Source organism: Pristiophorus japonicus, chromosome 16 (assembly GCF_044704955.1).
Source record: "Pristiophorus japonicus isolate sPriJap1 chromosome 16, sPriJap1.hap1, whole genome shotgun sequence".
NCBI classification, from domain to species: Eukaryota; Metazoa; Chordata; class Chondrichthyes; family Pristiophoridae; genus Pristiophorus; species Pristiophorus japonicus.
Genome location: NC_091992.1, coordinates 10,623,568 through 10,643,620, shown reverse-complemented (window position 1 = coordinate 10,643,620; position 20,053 = coordinate 10,623,568). Strand labels below are relative to the sequence as shown.

Below are 20,053 nucleotides of genomic sequence, written 5' to 3'. Positions count from 1 at the left end.
TTACAGCTCATCAGCAAAGTGTACAACGATCCCGATTGCCAGCACCAGCAGTCCCGCGAGAATGGCCAGCCCACGCCGAATGGCCAGTTGGGTGGGGGACAAGATGCCACCCGCTCGGTGGGAGCTGTTGCTCGCTAGCAGTGAGCTGCATTCCAGCTGGTGTGGCTGTTCCCGGCTCGGTGACGATGCCGAGGTGCCATCTTGTGTAAGATCTGAAACACACGAGTTTTAACAAGCAACAAGGATCAGTAACACCAACAACAACAACAACTTGCAGTTATATAGCGCCTTTAACATGGTGAACCGTCCCAGGGTGCTTCACAGGAGTGTTATGAGATTAAAAAAATTGACACAGAGCCGTACAAGTAGAAATTAGCGCAGATGACCAAAAGCTTGGTCAAAGAGGTAGGTTTTAAGGAGCGTCTTTAAGGAGGAAAGAGAGGCGGAGAGGTTTAGGGAGGGAGTTCCAGAGCTTGGGGCCCAGGCAACAGAAGGCACGGCCACCAATGGTTGAGCGATTATAATCAGGGATGCTCAGGAGGGCAGAATTAGAGGAGCGCAGACATCTCGGGGGGCTGTGGGGCTGGAGGAGATTACAGAGATAGGGAGGGGCGAGGCCATGGAGGGATTTGAAAACAAGGATGAGAATTTTGAAAATCGAGGTGTTGCTTCACCGGAAGCCAATGTAGCGAGCACAGGGGGTGATGGGTGAACGGGACTTGGTGCGAGTTAGGACACAGGTCAGCCGAGTTTTGGACGTAGAGTAGAATGTGGGAGGTCCATAATTAGCACAGATTCCATCAGATCGGATTTGTTTATACTTCAGACTAGTTGGTCATTATCTGTCCAAACATGGTTGAGGCGACCTTTAACCCAACCAAAGTTTATCCCTCAACCAACACCACTAAAAAAAATAGATTGTTTGGTAATTTATTGTATTTGCTGCTGGCGGGTTCTTGCTGTGAACAGATTGGCTGCCGTGTTTTCCCACAGAACAACAGTGAATGCATTTCAAAAGTAATTCATTCTTTAAAAATTCATTCACTGGATGTGGGCATCGCTGGCAAGTCTGGCATTGATTGCCCTTCTCTAATTGCCCTCGAGAAGGTGGTGGTGAGCCGCCTTCTTGAGCCGCTGCAGTCCGTGTGGTGAAGGTGCTCCCACAGAGCTGTTAGGGAGTTCCAGGATTTTGACCCAGCGACGATGAAGGAACAGCTGGTATATTTCCAAGTCTGGATGGTGTGTGACCTGTAGGTGGTGGTGTTCCCATGCGCCTGCTGCCCTTGTCCTTCTAGGCGGTAGAGGTCGCAGGTTTGGGAGGTGCTGCCGAAGAAGCCATGGCGAGTTGCTGCAGTGCATCTTGTAGATGGTGCACACTGCAGCCACGGTGCGCACCGCGGTGGTGGAGATTGTGGATGTTTAGGCCAGTTTGAAACACACCTCAAGGATAACATTTTTTTAAATCCCAAGACAAGTGTCATCAACCACATCGGCAATGTTGCCCAAGGACTGATCCATCTCCCCCCCCCCCACCCCCACCCCGCAACCCCACCCCCATCTTTCCTTCTCAGAGAGGGAGGAGATGGATCATCATTAGAGATCACTGTGGTTGTTCATGAGGGTGGAGGGTGGAAATGGCGGAGAGAGAATGTAGAGTGATGTGATCGGGAGAGGCGTGAGTTCGGGGCCAGAAGAGCCGAGGGCCCAGGGGCAGCACGGTCCAGCCCACACTGCGTTAATGTGTGCGCACTAGGTCCATGCAGCAGAGCAGGTCTCCAGTCGTTTTGGGTAATCCTTGCCACTGGACCAAGACCTAGCTCTGTCAAGCCCATGTGGTGGCTGGTGTAGAAACATAGAAAATAGGTGCAGGAGTAGGCCATTCGGCCCTTCGAGCCTGCACCACCATTCAATGAGTTCATGGTTGATCATTCACCTCAGTACCCCTTTCCTGCTTTCTTTCCATACCCCTTGATCCCTTTAGCCGTAAGGGCCATATCTAATGCCCTCTTGAATATAGCCAATGAACTGGCATCAACAACTCTCTGCAGCAGGGAATTCCACAGGTTAACAACTCTCTGAGTGAAGAAGTTTCTCCTCATCTCGGTCCTAAATGGCTTACCCCTTATCCATAGACTGTGACCCCTGGTTCTGGACTTCCCCAACATCGGGAACATTATTCCTACATCTAACCATGTCCAGTCCCGTCATAATTTTATATGTTTCTATGAGATCCCCTCTCATTCTTCTAAACTCCAGTGAATACAGGCCCAGTCGATCCAGTCTCTCCTCATATGTCAGTCCTGCCATCCCATGAATCAGTCTGGTGAACCTTTGCTGCACTCCCTCAATAGCAAGAACGTCCTTTCTCAGATTAGGAGACCAAAACTGAACACAATATTCCAGGTGAGGCCTCACAAAGGCCCCTGTACAACTGCATTAAGATCTCCCTGCTCCTATACTCAAATTCCCTAGCTATGAAGGCCAACATGCCATTTGCCCTCTTCACTGCCTGCTGTACCTGCATGCCAACTTTCAATGACTGATGTACCATGACACCCAGGCCTCCTTGCACCTCCCCTTTTCCTAATCTGCCACCATTCAGATAATATTCTGCCTTCATGTTTTTGCCACCAAAGTGGCTAACCTCACATTTATCCACATTATACTGCATCTGCCATGCATTTGCCCACTCATCTAACCTGTCCAAGTCACCCTGCAGCCTCTTAGCGTCCTCCTCACAGCTCACACCGCCATCCAGCTTAGTGTCATCTCAAACTTGGTGGGCAACGGCCACCGCACGTTAAAAATATCCACGCACAGGCATATTCCACCCTTCAATATGTAGTTCGGGACCTGGAATATTAGGTCCCTCATTGAAACACCTGTGAACTCATCCGTTTTTGGCGTGGAAGCAAGTCATCTTCCTTTCGAGGGACCGCCTATGATAATGATGAGGGTGGACATGATATGCACAATGTTAAAGCAATCACTTTGAACTACGTGCTCCTGAAGACTATGCCTAGCTTCATATCTAGCCCGACCTTATCTGTGACATTACCATAGACAGAGGCATCCGGCTCAGCAACTATGGTGGGTTCAATACTCTTCCTCAACCCTGCTCGTTCTTGAGCCTGAAAAAGAAAACGTAATTGGAGTTAACGGTTAAGTTGCTTCTTTGCACGCTCAGCAGTTCAGTGATTGCAATCTCAAAATCCTGGAACTCCCTCCCTAACAGCACTGTGGGAGTCCCTTCACCACACGGACTGCAGCGGTTCAAGAAGGCGGCTCACCGCCACCTTCTCAAGGGGCGATTAGGGATGGGCCGAATGGGCCCTGCATTGCCAGTGACACCCACATCCAGTGAATGAATAAAACTATATCCCCACAAGCACTCCTCATGTTTAATGTGTATTACACATGGGGGTAAGCAGTAGACCCATGGGATCGGTGGAACGCCAGTTTTACATCCGATCCCAAATATTGCTCTGTGTTGATTTCAAAATCTGGGGGAGTGTAAAACTAGGGTTATCCCCATTCCCATCAGTGGGCGGGTTGTTAAAATTGCTCCCGTAAAAAAAAGCAACAAGTGGGGCTTTCAAGCTCTGTTATAATTAAAGGGTTAAGAATGGGTCTCGGGGCTAAAAAGGGCTTTTGTAGGGGTCAACTTTACAGGCTGTGTAACCTGAGGACAATTACAAATAGCCATACCGTTGAACCACAGGAGGCCCAGAGGGGCTGTTAAACAGGGCAAGGGGTCAGCAGTGACACGTTAGAGAAACTCCATTTGGTATGTGTTGTAGAGATTAGATATATATATATATATATATATAAAACTAGGCATTAAGCACCTGCTGGATATTTAAACTCATATAAGACTAAAGGTGGCCACATACAAAATGGCTGCCCAGGCATGATGGGAAATCAGGTAGTTAAGCTGTGAACTATTGACTGAGCTCTGACTGAGCAATAACCCTGTGAGGCCCACTACCAGGAATGCCTTGGAAGCAGGATAAGAATAATAAACCAATTAATTCTCCAAGAAGAAAGAGAGAAGAGAGAAACTATCTCCTGTAACAAGGTCATCAATCAGCCCGAGCTGACAATAACCGAACATGTAGTTCCTGAGACACCAGGGGAATTCTATTGGGTTAAAAGAACCTATATGTAATCTATAATCGTTGTGATTGGATTGTGTCCAGCCGTGATGGGCTGAGTAACTGTATTGAACTGTTGTAAAACATATAAAAATCCATGTAACCCTTTGTTCTGCGGAGAGAAGCGTGGATTCAGTCCTGAGACTTCCTCTCCGCTGAGCGTTAATAAAGGCCGCATCTGGCGTTGGAACCGACTCTGAGTGTTGAGTGATTCTTCTAAGAAAACATTCACGCTAACAGTATGAGACATAGGCCAATGATTGTGTGACGCGAAAGGGAATTCGTCTAGCAGCAATTGTGCACGCGGGCTTTGGGCCAATTAAACGGCATGGGGGGGGTTTGTGCATAAGGCTGATAGGCATCATTAAGTGTGTAAAAGGTTGCTTGGAACTTTGTATCATTGGAGAGGCCTAGCTACAGACAGCCAGCAGGCGGTCTCCCCACCGGTGAAAAATAAAGATGACTTGTTGCGTGTTTATTTTAAATACTACACTACACCGTGTTTGACTCACGAGGTTTTGGAGGAGCAGCGACGGCACATTTCGAGCGGACAAACATTACTGCAAGAGCTCGAGTCTGGAAGGGTGAACTCCCAGGGGCCCCGCTACGCTGCGTTTAGGCCGGGAATGGGCTCTGGCCTCCATGGAACCCAGCTCAGAAAACGAGAGCCATCTGTTCCACCCCTTGAGCAGCCAATGGGACCTCCCGACGCCGTGCGTACGCCGACAGGAACCAGGCACTGAGCCAGTTCCCAGAGCCATCCACGGTCCCATTCCATAGAATTACATTACACAGAATGTACGGCACAGAAACAGGCCATTCGGCCCAACGGGTCCCTGCTGGTTTATGCTCCACACAAGGCCCCCTCCCACCCCTACCTCATCTCAACCCATCACCCTATAACCCTCTATTTGACCCTCATGTGCTTCCCTTAAATGCATCACTGCTGTTTGCCTCAGCCACTCCCTGTGGTAGCAAGTTCCACATTCACATCACTCTCTGGGTAAACTGATCTCTGCTAGGGCAGCAGCGGAGGTGGTACAATGGGCATTGGAATCCAGGCTCTGGGAGCAGACAAATATTAGACAGCTTTTCTGCCCCTACGAACATCAGAAATAGGAGCAGAAGTCGGCTATTTAGCCCCTCGAGCTTGCTCTGCCATTTAATAAGATCATGACTGATCTGATCATGGACTCAGCTCCACTTCCGTGCCTGCTCCTCGTAACCCTTTATTCCCTTATCGCTCAAAGATCTGTCTATCTCCGCCTTAAATATATTCAATGACCCAGCCTCCACAGCTCTCTGGGACAGAGAATTCCATAGATTTACAACCCTGAGAGAAGAAATTCCTCCTCGTCTCAGTTTGAGCCCTACCCAGTGACCACTCCTCGAAAGTGCGTGTGTGCGTGGGTAACGGGTGTGCGCGGGATATAGCTCAGGGTTGATGCCCCTCCCCTCTGCACAGTCCGTCAATTTGAAGCCTTAATAGAGTGATGTCATGCAGTTGGTTGCTGGCATAGCCAGATCGCAACCTCAATCGGGTTGCCAGGGTAGAACTCTGTATGAAGCCCCACAACCCTCCGCGATCTCTGCGCGCCTCCAATTCTGGCCTCTTGCGCATCCTCGATTTTCATCGCTCCACCATTGGCGGCCGTGCTTTCAGCTGCCTGGGCCCTGAGCTCTGGAATTCCCCTCCCTAAACCTCTCCAGCTCTCTCCCTCTCTCTTCCTTAAAACCTTTCACCAAGATGTTTTGATCACCTGTCCGATTATCATCTTATGCGGCTCAGTTGCTTGATAATGCTCCCTGGGCCCAATGTGCCCCTTAAGCTGCACGGCCGCGCGGTGCTCTGGAGGTCCCGTGCAGGCTGCTCGAGACTTCACAATGGAAAAACCGCGCATGCGCGGAAATCTGAATGGGCCGCGGGGCCCGCTAAAGGGGACGCCCGCCCAAAAGAAAACAGTCGGAGGAAACATTGCTTGGAACGTTTTACTGCATTAAAAGCGCTATATCAATGTAGGTTGTTGGTTATGCATCGACCCTCAAGCTGGGACTGTTCCTGTGTGCATCTAGCACCCAGATGGAACGTGGTGCGGGCAACAGCCTGGGAGCTGGAGATCTGCCCATCAACGTCACTCCCAGAGAGGAGAACATGCTCAAGTGTGATCCAAGGTGGGACGGCTTCTTGACTCCCCTTCCCTCCCCCTAAACTTGACGTCACCCGCGACACTCTGAATAGAACGCGGCCCCTGAAAGCACCCCACTGCGGGGGCCGCCGGATGTAATTGGAAGATTAAACTCTTGCCTCCTCAGCGGCTGCGCTCCAGTCCATCCTGAAGATCAACGTCAGAAGGAAAGCCGACAGCAGGAAGGTACTGATAGCCAATCCCGTCCAGAGACCTGGAAGAAAAAGCGGGGAAACCAGACTCTCTCATTTGCTCAGTGCAACTGCCCGGAAAAAGGCGATCTCTACTATACAGAGCAGGAAGATCCCAGCCGTGCGCTGGATTGGCCGATCTCGGTCAGGAGAGAGAGAGGGTGGGCAACACAACTGAACTCAGTCCGCTCCATCGTCACACACGGCCTCCCTGTGTCCCATAAGAACTAGGAGCAGGAGTGGGCCATTCGGCCCCTCGAGCCTGCTCCGCCATTCAATGAGAGCATGGCTGCTCTTCTACCTCAACTCCACTGTCCCGCCCGATCCCCATATCCCTCGATTCCCTTAATAATAAAAGTCTATTGATGTCGGTCTTGAATATGCTCAACATTGCTCCGACACGCACGCCGTTGACACACGCGAGTTTCCCGCGATCAGCCACGTGCAAGTTATTTTGGTGGGTTTCACTTGTCCCCGGGAGGTCCCAGCGGAGGGGGTGGGATGGGGTTGCGGGGAGGTGGATATAAAATCGGCGCTGCTGCGGGACTCTGGTAAGCTGCTGACAAAGGGACAGTCCCCACCTTGGTAGACAGAGGCGTGGGGGCCCTGATGTGTGGGGGTGGGGGGGGGGGAGGGTCAGTGCATAGATTACAGCATGATTGATTACGCTCACTGGGTGGGCCATTTACGTCGTTAACTGTATCCGGCAGCCCCAACAACATGAGATGCGTTTAAACACGGGTGTGAGAAGCGTGCACCAAGGCAGGAATGGTGGACCATATGACCCGTGGTGGCATCCAACAGAAGTGATGCTGGGAGATCGATACAGGTGCAGGAATGGGCGGGCAACCAACTCTATGGATCTCCTCCCAAACTTCTATCCCCCCACCCGTCGAAAGTATTGCTGGATGCTTGAAATTCCCACCTAGTGTCTCCGGGCGAGATAGGGGCCAAAACGACAAGCCTGAATTCCCATCCCCTCACCATTATACCGGAGAAGGACTCTGTGGGAAGGCCCATTCTTGACCGGACTGCACCAGACCATCGCCACAGCCAAATAGCCTTGTGACACTGCGACCACATGAATTTCCTTAGGGTCTGGAGCTCATTCCCAGCATAAAACAGAGAGGGAGGAAGAGAGGAGCCAACTAGAATTTCTGCTGGGACCTGGTGTGGTCAGAAGTTCCATCATTTTTATTTTTTATTCATTCCTGGGATGTGGGCGTCGCTGGCAAAACCAGCATTTATTGCCCATCCCTAATTGCCCCTTGAGAAGGTGGTGGTGAGCCGCCTTCTTGAACCGCTGCAGTCCGTGTGGTGAATGGTGAAGGTGGTGGACGGGGGGCCGATCAAGCGGCCTGCTTTGTCCTGGATGGTGTCGAGCTTCTCGAGTGTTATTGGAACTGCACTCATCCAGGCAAGTGGAGAGTATTGTACCCTCAGTAGTGGGTAAAATGATGGTATCAATTATTAAGGATGTCATAGCAGCGCATTTGGAAAATGGTGACATGATAGGTCCAAGTCAGCATGGATTTGTGAAAGGGAAATCATGCTTGACAAATCTTCTGGAATTTTTTGAGGATGTTTCCAGTAGAGTGGACAAGGGAGAACCAGTTGATGTGGTATATTTGGACTTTCAGAAGGCTTTCGACAAGGTCCCACACAAGAGATTAATGTGCAAAGTTAAAGCACATGGGATTGGGGGTAGTGTGCTGACGTGGATTGAGAACTGGTTGTCAGACAGGAAGCAAAGAGTAGGAGTAAATGGGTACTTTTCAGAATGGCAGGCAGTAACTAGTGGGGTACCGCAAGGTTCTGTGCAGGGGCCCCAGCTGTTTACATTGTACATTAATGATTTAGACGAGGGGATTAAATGTAGTATCTCCAAATTTGCGGATGACACTAAGTTGGGTGGCAGTGTGAGCTGCGAGGAGGATGCTATGAGGCTGCAGAGTGACTTGGATAGGTTAGGTGAGTGGGCAAATGCGTGGCAGATGAAGTATAATGTGGATAAATGTGAGGTTATTCACTTTGGTGGTAAAAACAGAGAGACAGACTATTATCTGAATGGTGACAGATTAGGAAAAGGGAAGGTGCAACGAGACCTGGGTGTCATGGTACATCAGTCATTGAAGGTTGGCATGCAGGTACAGCAGGCAGTTAAGAAAGCAAATGGCATGTTGGCCTTCATAGCGAGGGGATTTGAGTACAGGGGCAGGGAGGTGTTGCTACAGTTGTACAGGGCCTTGGTGGGGCCACACCTGGAGTATTGTGTACAGTTTTGGTCTCCTAACTTGAGGAAGGACATTCTTGCTATTGAGGGAGTGCAGCGAAGATTCACCGGACTGATTCCCGGGATGGTGGGACTGACCTATCAAGAAAGACTGGATCAACTGGGCTTGTATTCACTGGAGTTCAGAAGAGTGAGAGGGGACCTCATAGAAACGTTTAAAATTCTGACGGGTTTGGACAGGTTGGATGCAGGAAGAATGTTCCCAATGTTGGGGAAGACCAGAACCAGGGGTCACAGTCTAAGGATAAGGGGTAAGCCATTTAGGACCGAGATGAGGAGAAACTTCTTCACCCAGAGAGTGGTGAACCTGTGGAATTCTCTACCACAGAAAGTAGTTGAGGCCAATTCACTAAATATATTCAAAAGGGAGTTAGATGAAGTCCTTACTACTCGGGAGATCAAGGGGTATGGCGAGAAAGCAGGAAGGGGGTACTGAAGTTTCATGTTCAGCCATGAACTCATTGAATGGCGGTGCAGGCTAGAAGGGCTGAATGGCCTGCTCTTGCACCTATTTTCTATGTTTCTATGTTTCTATGTTTCTATTCCATCACACTCCTCACTGGTGTCCCATATAAGGCCTATGATGTCACAAGGGCCCATGATGTCAGAAGGAGACGAGGCTTATGAAGGGGCTTCCCTGTCCGGATTCCCCACAGACACCACTACAGGAGTGCATCCTTAAAGATTAGCTTAAAGTGAGTGAAGAACCTGTCGTTTATTTCAGGTCCGCTGAGAGTGCCCGGTGAGAACCAGTTGGTCGAGCTCACGAGGGAGACAGCTATAGCTCGCATCTTAGTCTACTCCTCTCTGACCGAGGCTCCCTTGCCACCTGGAGTAGCCACAGTGGTCCCGAGGGGCCCCAATTTATTGCGATAACAGGTGGCGGAAACAGTAGACGTGCTGTTCAAGCTCTTACCGAGAATTCCCAGCTTTGCAACAAACATCAGCGAAATTCCAACCGGGATCCCAACAACATAGAACACTACCAGATTAGCAACCGCTCCGATTCTCTGCTTCCCGGTGCCTCGGACAATCCCACTGGCTACTCCCTGTGGAACAGCAAAAGGTTAGAGTACATTATTAGGGGTGAAATATTGCACTTAGAACAAACGGAGCAAAAGAAAATTCTCCCCAAAGCTTAAAGGAATACAAGTTATTCATAAGAACATAATAGCAGCTATATGGCCCCTCGAGCCTGCTCCGCCATTCAGTGAGATCAGGACTGCACCTCGACTTCAAATCCACCTTCCCGCCCGATCCCCATATCCCTTGATTCCCTTAGTGCCCAAAAATCTATCAATCTCCGTCTTGATTATACTCAAAGACTGAGCTTCCACTGCCCTCTGGGGCAGAGAATTCCAAAGATTCACCCCCCCCTGAGTGAAGATATTTCTCCTCATCTCAGTCCTAAATGGCCGACCCCTGACCCTGAGACTGTGACCCCTGGTTCTAGACTCTCCAGCCCGGGGGAAACATCCTCCCTGCATCTACCCGGTCAAGCCCTTTAAAAATGTTATATGTTTCAATGAGATCACCTCTCATTCTTCTAAACTCCAGATACTATAGGCCCAATCTACTCAGAGCCAAGTGTAGGAGAGGTCGATGGACAATCACCTCGCCTCCAGTTGGAATCTGCACCCTGTGACTCAGAGGCTGACTGCGTAAGTAATCGTGCACTTATACATCCTATCCCCGGGGCGGATTAACTGCGGGATTAACCGAGGGGCGGATAAACCGCGGGGCGGATTAACTGTGGGATTAACCGCGGGGCGGATTAACCACGGGGCGGATTAACTACGGGGCGGATTAATCGTGCGGCAGGTTAACCGCGGGGCGGATTAACTGCGGGATTAACCGCGGGGCGGATTAATCGTGCGGCAGGTTAACCGCGGGGCGGATTAACCGTGGGGCGGATGAACCATTAACCGTGGGGCGGGTTAACCGTGGGGTGGATTAACCATTAACCATTAACCATGGGGCGGATTAACCGCGGGGTGGATTAACCATGGGGTGGATTAACCACGGGGTGCGGGGTGGATTAATCGCGGGGTGGATTAACCGCGGGGTGGATTAACCACAGAGTGCGGGGTGGATTAACCGCGGGGCGGATTAACCGCGGGGTGGATTAACCGCGGGGTGGATTAACCATTAACCATGGGGCGGATTAACCACGGGGTGGATTAACCGCGGGGCAGATTAACCGCGGGGTGGATTAACCATTAACCATGGGGCGGATTAACCGCGGGGTGGGTTAACCTTTAACCACGGGGTGGATTAACCGCGGGGCGGATTAACCGCGGGGTGGATTAACCTTTAACCACGGGGCGGATTAACCGCGGGGTGGATTAACCTTTAACCACGGGGCGGATTAACCGCGGGGTGGATTAACCTTTAACCACGGGGTGGATTAACCGCGGGGCGGATGGAGCTGCAGCCTCACGCCCACCAAAGAACATCGTCCCACCAAGTAAATGTGGGAAAAAAAAATATAAGGCTGAATAGAATAGACAATGAGAGAGGACAAACAAGGAATTCCAAAGATTCACAACCCTCTGAGAGAAGAAATTTCTCCTCATCTGCGTCTTAAATGGACAGCCCCTTATTCTGAAACTATGCCCCCTGGTTCTAGATTGCCCCACGAGGGGAAACAACCTCTCAGCATCTACCCTGTCAAGCCCCATCTACACGTTTCAATAAGATCACCTCTCATTCTTCAAAACTCCAATGAGTACAGGCCCAATCTGCTCAGCCTTTCTTCATAAAACAACCCCTTCATCTCAGGAATCAACCTTGTGAACCTTCTCTGAACTGCCTCCAATGCAAGTATATCCCTCCTTAAATAAGGAGGTTGTTGTTGTAACATGTGACCTCTGACACCTTGCCGCCCCCGAGACACTGTGGTTGTAAGACACTGCCCCGACCAATCGCTTACTGTTATAATCGCAGCAGGACGCACACCTCAGTGCTGAGAAAGGGAGGGGAGAAAGGGTAACTGCGAGGCGAGGCTCCCAGGGTGGGGACGACCTGGACGTGAGTGCAAATTGGAGAATCGGCGTTACAATCCTGCCTCCAATCTCCATCCCGTCTGGTGACACACCATTGTACACACTCACATCACTCACCGAGCCTATAGCGTCACACAGGTGGAACGGGGCCAGGATTGGGATCGTTTTTGAAACCAGTTCAACAATCTGTCTATTGAGAAAGAGAAAAGTTTCAAATTCAGATACTTAAAAGCTGCAACATCAGAAAGTCTGCTCAACCCCTGCACTGTAATTGCAATCCCCCACCGCCCCCTTTCCCCCACCAAACACTCCCCACACTCCCCCCACCCACACTCCCCCCCCACCCACACACCCCCCCGCCCACACTCCCCCCCGCCCGCACTCCTCACACTGCCCCCCCACCCACACTCCCCCCGCCCACTCCCCCCGCCCACACTCCCCCCCCGCCCACATTCCTCACACTGCCCCCCCATCCACACTCCCCCCGCCCACTCCCCCCGCCCACACTCCCCCCTCCCACACTCCCCCCGCCCACACACCCCCCGCCCACACTCCCCCCGCCCACACTCCCCCCACCCACACTCCCCCCACCCACACACCCCCCTCCCACACTCCCCCCGCCCACACTCCCCCCACCCACACTCCCCCCTCCCACACTCCCCCCGCCCACTCCCCCCGCCCACACACCCCCCCGCCCACACTCCCCCCACCCACACTCCCCCCACCCACACTCCTCACACTGCCCCCCCGCCCACACTTCCCCCACCCACTCCCCCCGCCCACACTCCCCCCCACCCACATTCCCCCCACCCACTCCCCCCGCCCACACTCCCCCCGCCCACACTCCCCCCCACCCACATTCCCCCCACCCACACTCCTCACACTCCCCCCACCCACACTCCTCACACTCCCCCCGCCCACACTCCTCACACTCTCCCCACCCACACTCCCCCCGCCCACACTCCTCACATTCTCCCCACCCACACTCCCCCGCCCACACTCCTCACACTCTCCCCGCCCACACTCCCCCCGCCCACACTCCTCACACTCTCCCCACCCACACTCCCCCTGCCCAGACTCATCACACTCTCCCCACCCACACTCCCCCCGCCCACACTCCTCACACTCTCCCCGCCCACACTCCTCACACTCTCCCCACCCACACTCCCCCCGCCCACACTCCTCACACTCTCCCCACCCACACTCCCCCTGCCCAGACTCATCACACTCTCCCCGCCCACACTCCTCACACTCTCCCCACCCACACTCCCCCCGCCCACACTCCTCACACTCTCCCCGCCCACACTCCTCACACTCTCCCCACCCACACTCCCCCCGCCCACACTCCTCACACTCTCCCCACCCACACTCCCCCCGCCCACACTCCTCACACTCTCCCCACCCACACTCCCCCCGCCCACACTCCTCACACTCTCCCCACCCACACTCCCCCTGCCCAGACTCATCACACTCTCCCCACCCACACTCCCCCCGCCCACACTCCTCACACTCTCCCCGCCCACACTCCTCACACTCTCCCCACCCACACTCCCCCCGCCCACACTCCTCACACTCTCCCCCGCCCACACTCCCCCCGCCCACACTCCTCACACTCCCCCCGCCCACACTCCTCACACTCTCCCCGCCCACACTCCTCACACTCTCCCCACCCACACTCCCCCCGCCCACACTCCCCCCGCCCACACTCCTCACACTCTCCCCGCCCACACTCCTCACACTCTCCCCACCCACACTCCCCCCGCCCACACTCCTCACACTCTCCCCCGCCCACACTCCCCCCGCCCACACTCCTCACACTCCCCCCGCCCACACTCCTCACACTCTCCCCACCCACACTCCCCCTGCCCAGACTCATCACACTCTCCCCACCCACACTCCCCCCGCCCACACTCCTCACACTCTCCCCGCCCACACTCCTCACACTCTCCCCACCCACACTCCCCCCGCCCACACTCCTCACACTCTCCCCACCCACACTCCCCCTGCCCAGACTCATCACACTCTCCCCGCCCACACTCCTCACACTCTCCCCACCCACACTCCCCCCGCCCACACTCCTCACACTCTCCCCGCCCACACTCCTCACACTCTCCCCACCCACACTCCCCCCGCCCACACTCCTCACACTCTCCCCACCCACACTCCCCCCGCCCACACTCCTCACACTCTCCCCACCCACACTCCCCCCGCCCACACTCCTCACACTCTCCCCACCCACACTCCCCCTGCCCAGACTCATCACACTCTCCCCACCCACACTCCCCCCGCCCACACTCCTCACACTCTCCCCGCCCACACTCCTCACACTCTCCCCACCCACACTCCCCCCGCCCACACTCCTCACACTCTCCCCCGCCCACACTCCCCCCGCCCACACTCCTCACACTCCCCCCGCCCACACTCCTCACACTCTCCCCGCCCACACTCCTCACACTCTCCCCCGCCCACACTCCCCCCGCCCACACTCCTCACACTCCCCCCGCCCACACTCCTCACACTCTCCCCCGCCCACACTCCCCCCGCCCACACTCCCCACACGCACACTCCACCCGCCCACACTCCCCCTGCCCACACTCCCCACGCCCACACTCCCCACACCCACACTCCCCACATTCCCCCGCCCACACTCCCCCTGCCCACACTCCCCACATTCCCCCGCCCACACTCCCCACACGCACACTCCACCCGCCCACACTCCCCCTGCCCACACTCCCCCGCCCACACTCTCCCCGCCCACACTCCTCACACTCCCCCCGCCCACACTCCCCCTGCCCACACTCCCCCCGCCCACACTCCTCACACTCCCCCCGCCCACACTCACCACACCCACACCCACACTCCCCCCCACCCACACTCCCACCACCCACACTCCCCACGCCCATACTCCCCACACTCTCAACCCTCCCCCTGCCCACACTCCCCCCCTCCCCCCGCCCACACTCCTCCCGCCCACACTCTCCACACTCCCCCTGCCCACACTCCCCACACCCACACCCACACTCCCCACACTCCCCCCACCCACACTCCACCCACCCACACTCCTCACACTCCCCCTGTCCACACTCCCTACAGTCGCCCCCCACACTCCCCCCGCCCACACTCCCCACACCCACACTCCCCACATTCCCCCCGCCCACACTCCCCCTGCCGACACTCCTCACACTCCCCCCCCGCCCACACTCCCCCTGCCCAAACTCACCCCGCCCACACTCCCCGTCGCCCACACTCCCCACACTCCCCCTGCCTACATTCCTCACACTCCTCCCGCCCACACTCCCCACACTCTCCCCGCCCACACGCCTCCCGCCCACACTCCCCACACTCCCCACACTCCCCCTGCCCAAACTCCCCCGCCCACATTCCCTACACTCCCCCCGCCCACACTCCCCACACTCCTCCCGCCCACACTCCCCCTGCCCAAACTCCCCCGCCCGCAATCCCCACACTCCCCCTACCCAAACTCCCCCACCCACACTCCCCACACTCCCCCCGCCCACACTCTCCCCGCCCATACTCCCCACACTCCCCCCTATCCCCGGCAACACTCCCCACGCCCACACTCCCCCTGCCCACTCTCCTCCCGCACACACTCCCCGCCTCCCCCCGCCCACACTCCTCCCGCCCACACTCCCCCCGCCCACACTCTCCACACTCCCCCTGCCCACACTCCCCACACCCACACCCACACTCCCCTCGCCCACACTCCCCAAACTCTCCCCGCCCACACTCCCCACACTCCCCCCGCCCACACTCCTCCCGCCCACACTCCGCCGGCCCCCACTACCCACACTCCCCTGGCCCACACTCCCCCCTCTCCCCGCCCACACTCCCCACACTCCCCCTGCCCAGACTCCCCCCGCCCACACTCCCCCCTCCCCCGCCCACACTCCCTACACTCCCCCTGCCCACACTCCCCACACTCCCCCCGCCCATACTCCCCCCTCCCCCCGCCCACACTCCCCCTGCCCACACTCCCCACACCCCCGCCCACACTCCCCAATCTCGCCCCGTCTGGTGAACCTTTGTTGCACTTCCTCTATGGCAAGTACAGGTTTAATGGATTGGTTATTGGTGGCCTTTGGGGATAGACTGGATGTGGATAGACTGGGAGCAAGACGTACTAACCGGTCACTGGTGAAGATTTTGGCGATTACGTCCTTAAGCGCCATGAGTATTGCCATGAGGATCAATGCCATGCACCCTGTCACAAGAGAACACGTTAAACATACGAGAGTTAGACATGCCCAACAGTACATGCCAGGCAAATGGGCACCACTAGTTCAGGATGCCATAGGGGACTGGCACAGATTAAACTGCTCATGGCTACAGGATGGTGCCCACTATATAAACAGTTGCTGTGCCCAGTCCAAAAATCCCTGGCAGATTACTGCCAGTCTGTATCACCAGAGGGAGTGTGAACAATTGTCCTCCCCACCCCCCCCCCCCCCCCGCACCTCACCAAATCCACACCCTCAACGCCCCCTCCGCGCTACCCCCACCCCTCACCGCACCTCACTAAACCCACACCCCCTCAATACCCCCATAACCCCTACCTACCCTCACCACCCCGCTGCACCTCCACCACCTCTCCGCCCTCACAATCCCACCCCACCCTACCTCACAATCCCACCTCCTCTCACCCCATCTCACTACCCTTCCACCCCCACCTCACCAAACCCACACCCTCACCCCACACACCCCCACCTCCCCATCCCACCTCCTCTCACCACCCTTCCACCCCAACAAACCCCCACAAACCCCCACTCCCAATGCCCCGCCACACCCCCACACCCCCCTCTACCCTCCACCTCCCACCCCTCCCCCCACATCACCAAACCCACACCCCCCACACACACACACCGCCCACCCACACTCCCGCCCCTCCCCCCGCCTCACCACTCACCAGTACAGACGACAGCGGTCACTGCAGAGATCTTAGCTTTCCGCGGATCCCCCCCACCGAGGGCAGTGCCCACACGGATCCCGGCGGCCATTCCGATCCCGACGTGAGTCTGGAAATGGACAAATGCTACGTGTGGGGACAGGAACTCGGCAATCACTCAGTAACCCACCGCGGAGGGGGGGTGGGGGGGGGTAACGCACGGTCCAGTCCCGCCACACCCGATGGTTACAAGAAGCCTTTCCTGTGCGGGGCAAGAGTCTGCGGGTCACGTGACCAGGGCGCGGGCAGCGTAGGGCGCAGGCAAATGGCAGGGAGCTGCTTCTTTAGGCAGTGGGTTGGCAACACCCTGAACAAGTTAGGGGTCAGGGTGAGGGCGGGTTTCAACAACAACAACTTGCATTTATATAGCACCTTTAACGTAGCAAAACGTCCCAAGGCGCTTCACAGGAGCGTTATGAGATAAAACATTTGATACCGAGCCACATAAGGAGAAATTAACGCAGGAGACCAAAAGCTTGGTCAAAGAGGTAGGTTTTAAGGAGCGTTTTGAAGGAGGAAAGAGAGGCAGAGAGGTTTAGGGAGGGAGTTCCAGAGCTTGGGGCCCAGGCAACAGAAGGCACGGCCACCAATGGTTGAGCGATTATAATCAGAGATGCTCAGGAGGGCAGAATTAGAGGAGCGCAGACATCTCGGGGGGTTGTGGGGCTGGAGGAGATTACAGAGATAGAGAGGGGCGAGGGCCATGGAGGGATCGAAAATAGGGATGAGAATTTTGAAATCGGGGAGTTGCTTAACCAATGTAGGTCAGTGAGCACAGGGGTGCTGGGTGAGCGGGACTGGGTGCGAGTTAGGACACGGGTCAGCCGAGTTTTGGATCACCTCTAGTTTACGTAGGGTAGAATGTGGGAGGCCAGCCAGGAGTGCATTGGAATAGTCAAGTGTTTTTGCCAAATAGGAGTGGGCTGAGTTCCTAGCGATAGCTCAGGTCACAGAAGATAGGTGAGGACGTTGGGCAGGTACCTCATGGTCACTGCGAAACCCTGGAGCTCAGTGTCATCGCGTCCGGCGGTCGGAGAGCAATTTCCCAGATTATCTTTCCCTCAAATTGGCCACAAGGATTTTTTAATCTGATGCTTCAGCTTCTCCCAGGAAATAACTGGACTCCAAGTGAGAGGGAAGGTTGGGAGGCACCATACTTTGTTGTAGCATAACTGTTTGGGGCAGGATTCATGGACCAGCTTGTAGGTTCGATTGGGTATTGAGGGTGGCAGAACCAAGGCGGGTGCATGGAGTTAAGGTACAGATCAAGCATGGTCTCACTGAATGGCTGAACAGGCTCGAGGGGCTGAATGGGGGAGGGGGGTGTGGGGGGGGGAGTGGTCATGTGTTTATGGGGGTTGTATGGGAGGGTTCATGTGTTTATGGGGGTTGTATGGGAGGGTTCATGTGTTTATGGGGGTTGTATGGGAGGGTTCATGTGTTTATGGGGGTGTATGGAAGGGTTCATGTGTTTATGGGGGTGTATGGAAGGGTTCATGTGTTTATGGGGGTTGTATGGGAGGGTTCATGTGTTTATGAGGGGGTGTGGAAGGGTTCATGTGTTTATAGAGGGTCTATGGGAGGGTTCACGTGTTTATGGGGGAGGTGTGGGAGGGTTCATGTGTTTATGGAGGTGTATGGGAGGGTTCATGTGTTTATGGGGGAGGTGTGGGAGGGTTCATGTGTTTATGTGGGTGTATAGGAGTGTTCATGTGGGTGTATAGGAGTGTTCATGTGTTAATGGGGGAGGTGTAGGAGATTGTTCATTTGTTTATGGGGGTGTATGGAAGGGTTCATGTGTTTATGGGGGTGTGTGGGAGGGTTCATGTGTTTATGGGGGTGTGTGGAAGGGTTCATGTGTTTATGGGGTTATGTGGGAGTGTTCATATGTTTATGGGGGTGTATGGAAGGGTTCATGTGTTTATGGGGGTGTATAGAAGAGTTCATGTGTTTATGGGGGTATGTGGGAATGTTCATGTGTTTATGGGGGTGTATGGAAGGGTTCATGTGTTTATGGGGGTGTATAGAAGGGTTCATGTGTTTATGGGGGTATGTGGGAGTGTTCATGTGTTTATGGGGGTATTTGGAAGGGTTCATGTGTTTATGGGAGTGTGTGGGAGGGTTCATGTGTTTATGGGGGTTGTATGGGAGGGTTCATGTGTTTATGAGGGGGTGTGGAAGGGTTCATGTGTTTATAGAGGGTATATGGGAGGGTTCACGTGTTTATGGGGGAGGTGTGGGAGGGTTCATGTGTTTATGGGGGTGTATGGGAGGGTTCATGTGTTTATGGGGGAGGTGTGGGAGGGTTCATGTGTTTATGTGGGTGTATAGGAGTGTTCATGTGGGTGTATAGGAGTGTTCATGTGTTTATGGGGGAGGTGTAGGAGATTGTTCATGTGTTTATGGGGGTGTATGGAAGGGTTCATGTGTTTATGGGGGGGTGTGGGAGGGTTCATGTGTTTATGGGGGTGTGTGGAAGGGTTCATGTGTTTATGGGGGTATGTGGGAGTGTTCATGTGTTTATGGGGGTGTATGGAAGGGTTCATGTGTTTATGGGGGTGTATAGAAGAGTTCATGTGTTTATGGGGGTATGTGGAAATGTTCATGTGTTTATGGGGGTGTATGGAAGAGTTCATGTGTTTATGGGGGTATGTGGGAATGTTCATGTGTTTATGGGGGTGTATGGAAGGGTTCATGTGTTTATGGGGGTGTATAGAAGGGTTCATGTGTTTATGGGGGTATGTGGGAGTGTTCATATGTTTATGCGGGTATGTGGGAGTGTTCATGTGTTTATGGGGGTATGTGGGAGTGTTCATGTGTTTATGGGGGTATTTGGAAGGGTTCATGTGTTTATGGGAGTGTGTGGGAGGGTTCATGTGTTTATGGGGGTTGTATGGGAGGGTTCATGTGTTTATGAGGGGGTGTGGAAGGGTTCATGTGTTTATAGAGGGTATATGGGAGGGTTCACGTGTTTATGGGGGAGGTGTGGGAGGGTTCATGTGTTTATGGGGGTGTATGGGAGGGTTCATGTGTTTATGGGGGAGGTGTGGGAGGGTTCATGTGTTTATGTGGGTGTATAGGAGTGTTCATGTGGGTGTATAGGAGTGTTCATGTGTTTATGGGGGAGGTGTAGGAGATTGTTCATGTGTTTATGGGGGTGTATGGAAGGGTTCATGTGTTTATGGGGGGGTGTGGGAGGGTTCATGTGTTTATGGGGGTGTGTGGAAGGGTTCATGTGTTTATGGGGGTATGTGGGAGTGT

The 20,053-nt window shown here is 54.6% G+C and overlaps 1 protein-coding gene across 1 annotated transcript in view; it reads right to left on the bottom strand.

The window, feature by feature from the left end:
* LOC139226911 (multidrug and toxin extrusion protein 2-like) overlaps positions 1 to 20,053 on the bottom strand; it is a 39,058-nt gene continuing 19,005 nt past the window's right edge. The window contains exons 11-17 of the mRNA XM_070858004.1: positions 16,754 to 16,862; positions 15,976 to 16,051; positions 11,947 to 12,019; positions 9,741 to 9,873; positions 6,460 to 6,554; positions 3,059 to 3,131; positions 1 to 212 (exon numbers count right to left, since the gene is read on the bottom strand). Of these exons, the coding sequence (XP_070714105.1) occupies positions 1 to 212; positions 3,059 to 3,131; positions 6,460 to 6,554; positions 9,741 to 9,873; positions 11,947 to 12,019; positions 15,976 to 16,051; positions 16,754 to 16,862 (771 nt within the window). The remainder of the gene's footprint in view (positions 213 to 3,058; positions 3,132 to 6,459; positions 6,555 to 9,740; positions 9,874 to 11,946; positions 12,020 to 15,975; positions 16,052 to 16,753; positions 16,863 to 20,053) is intronic.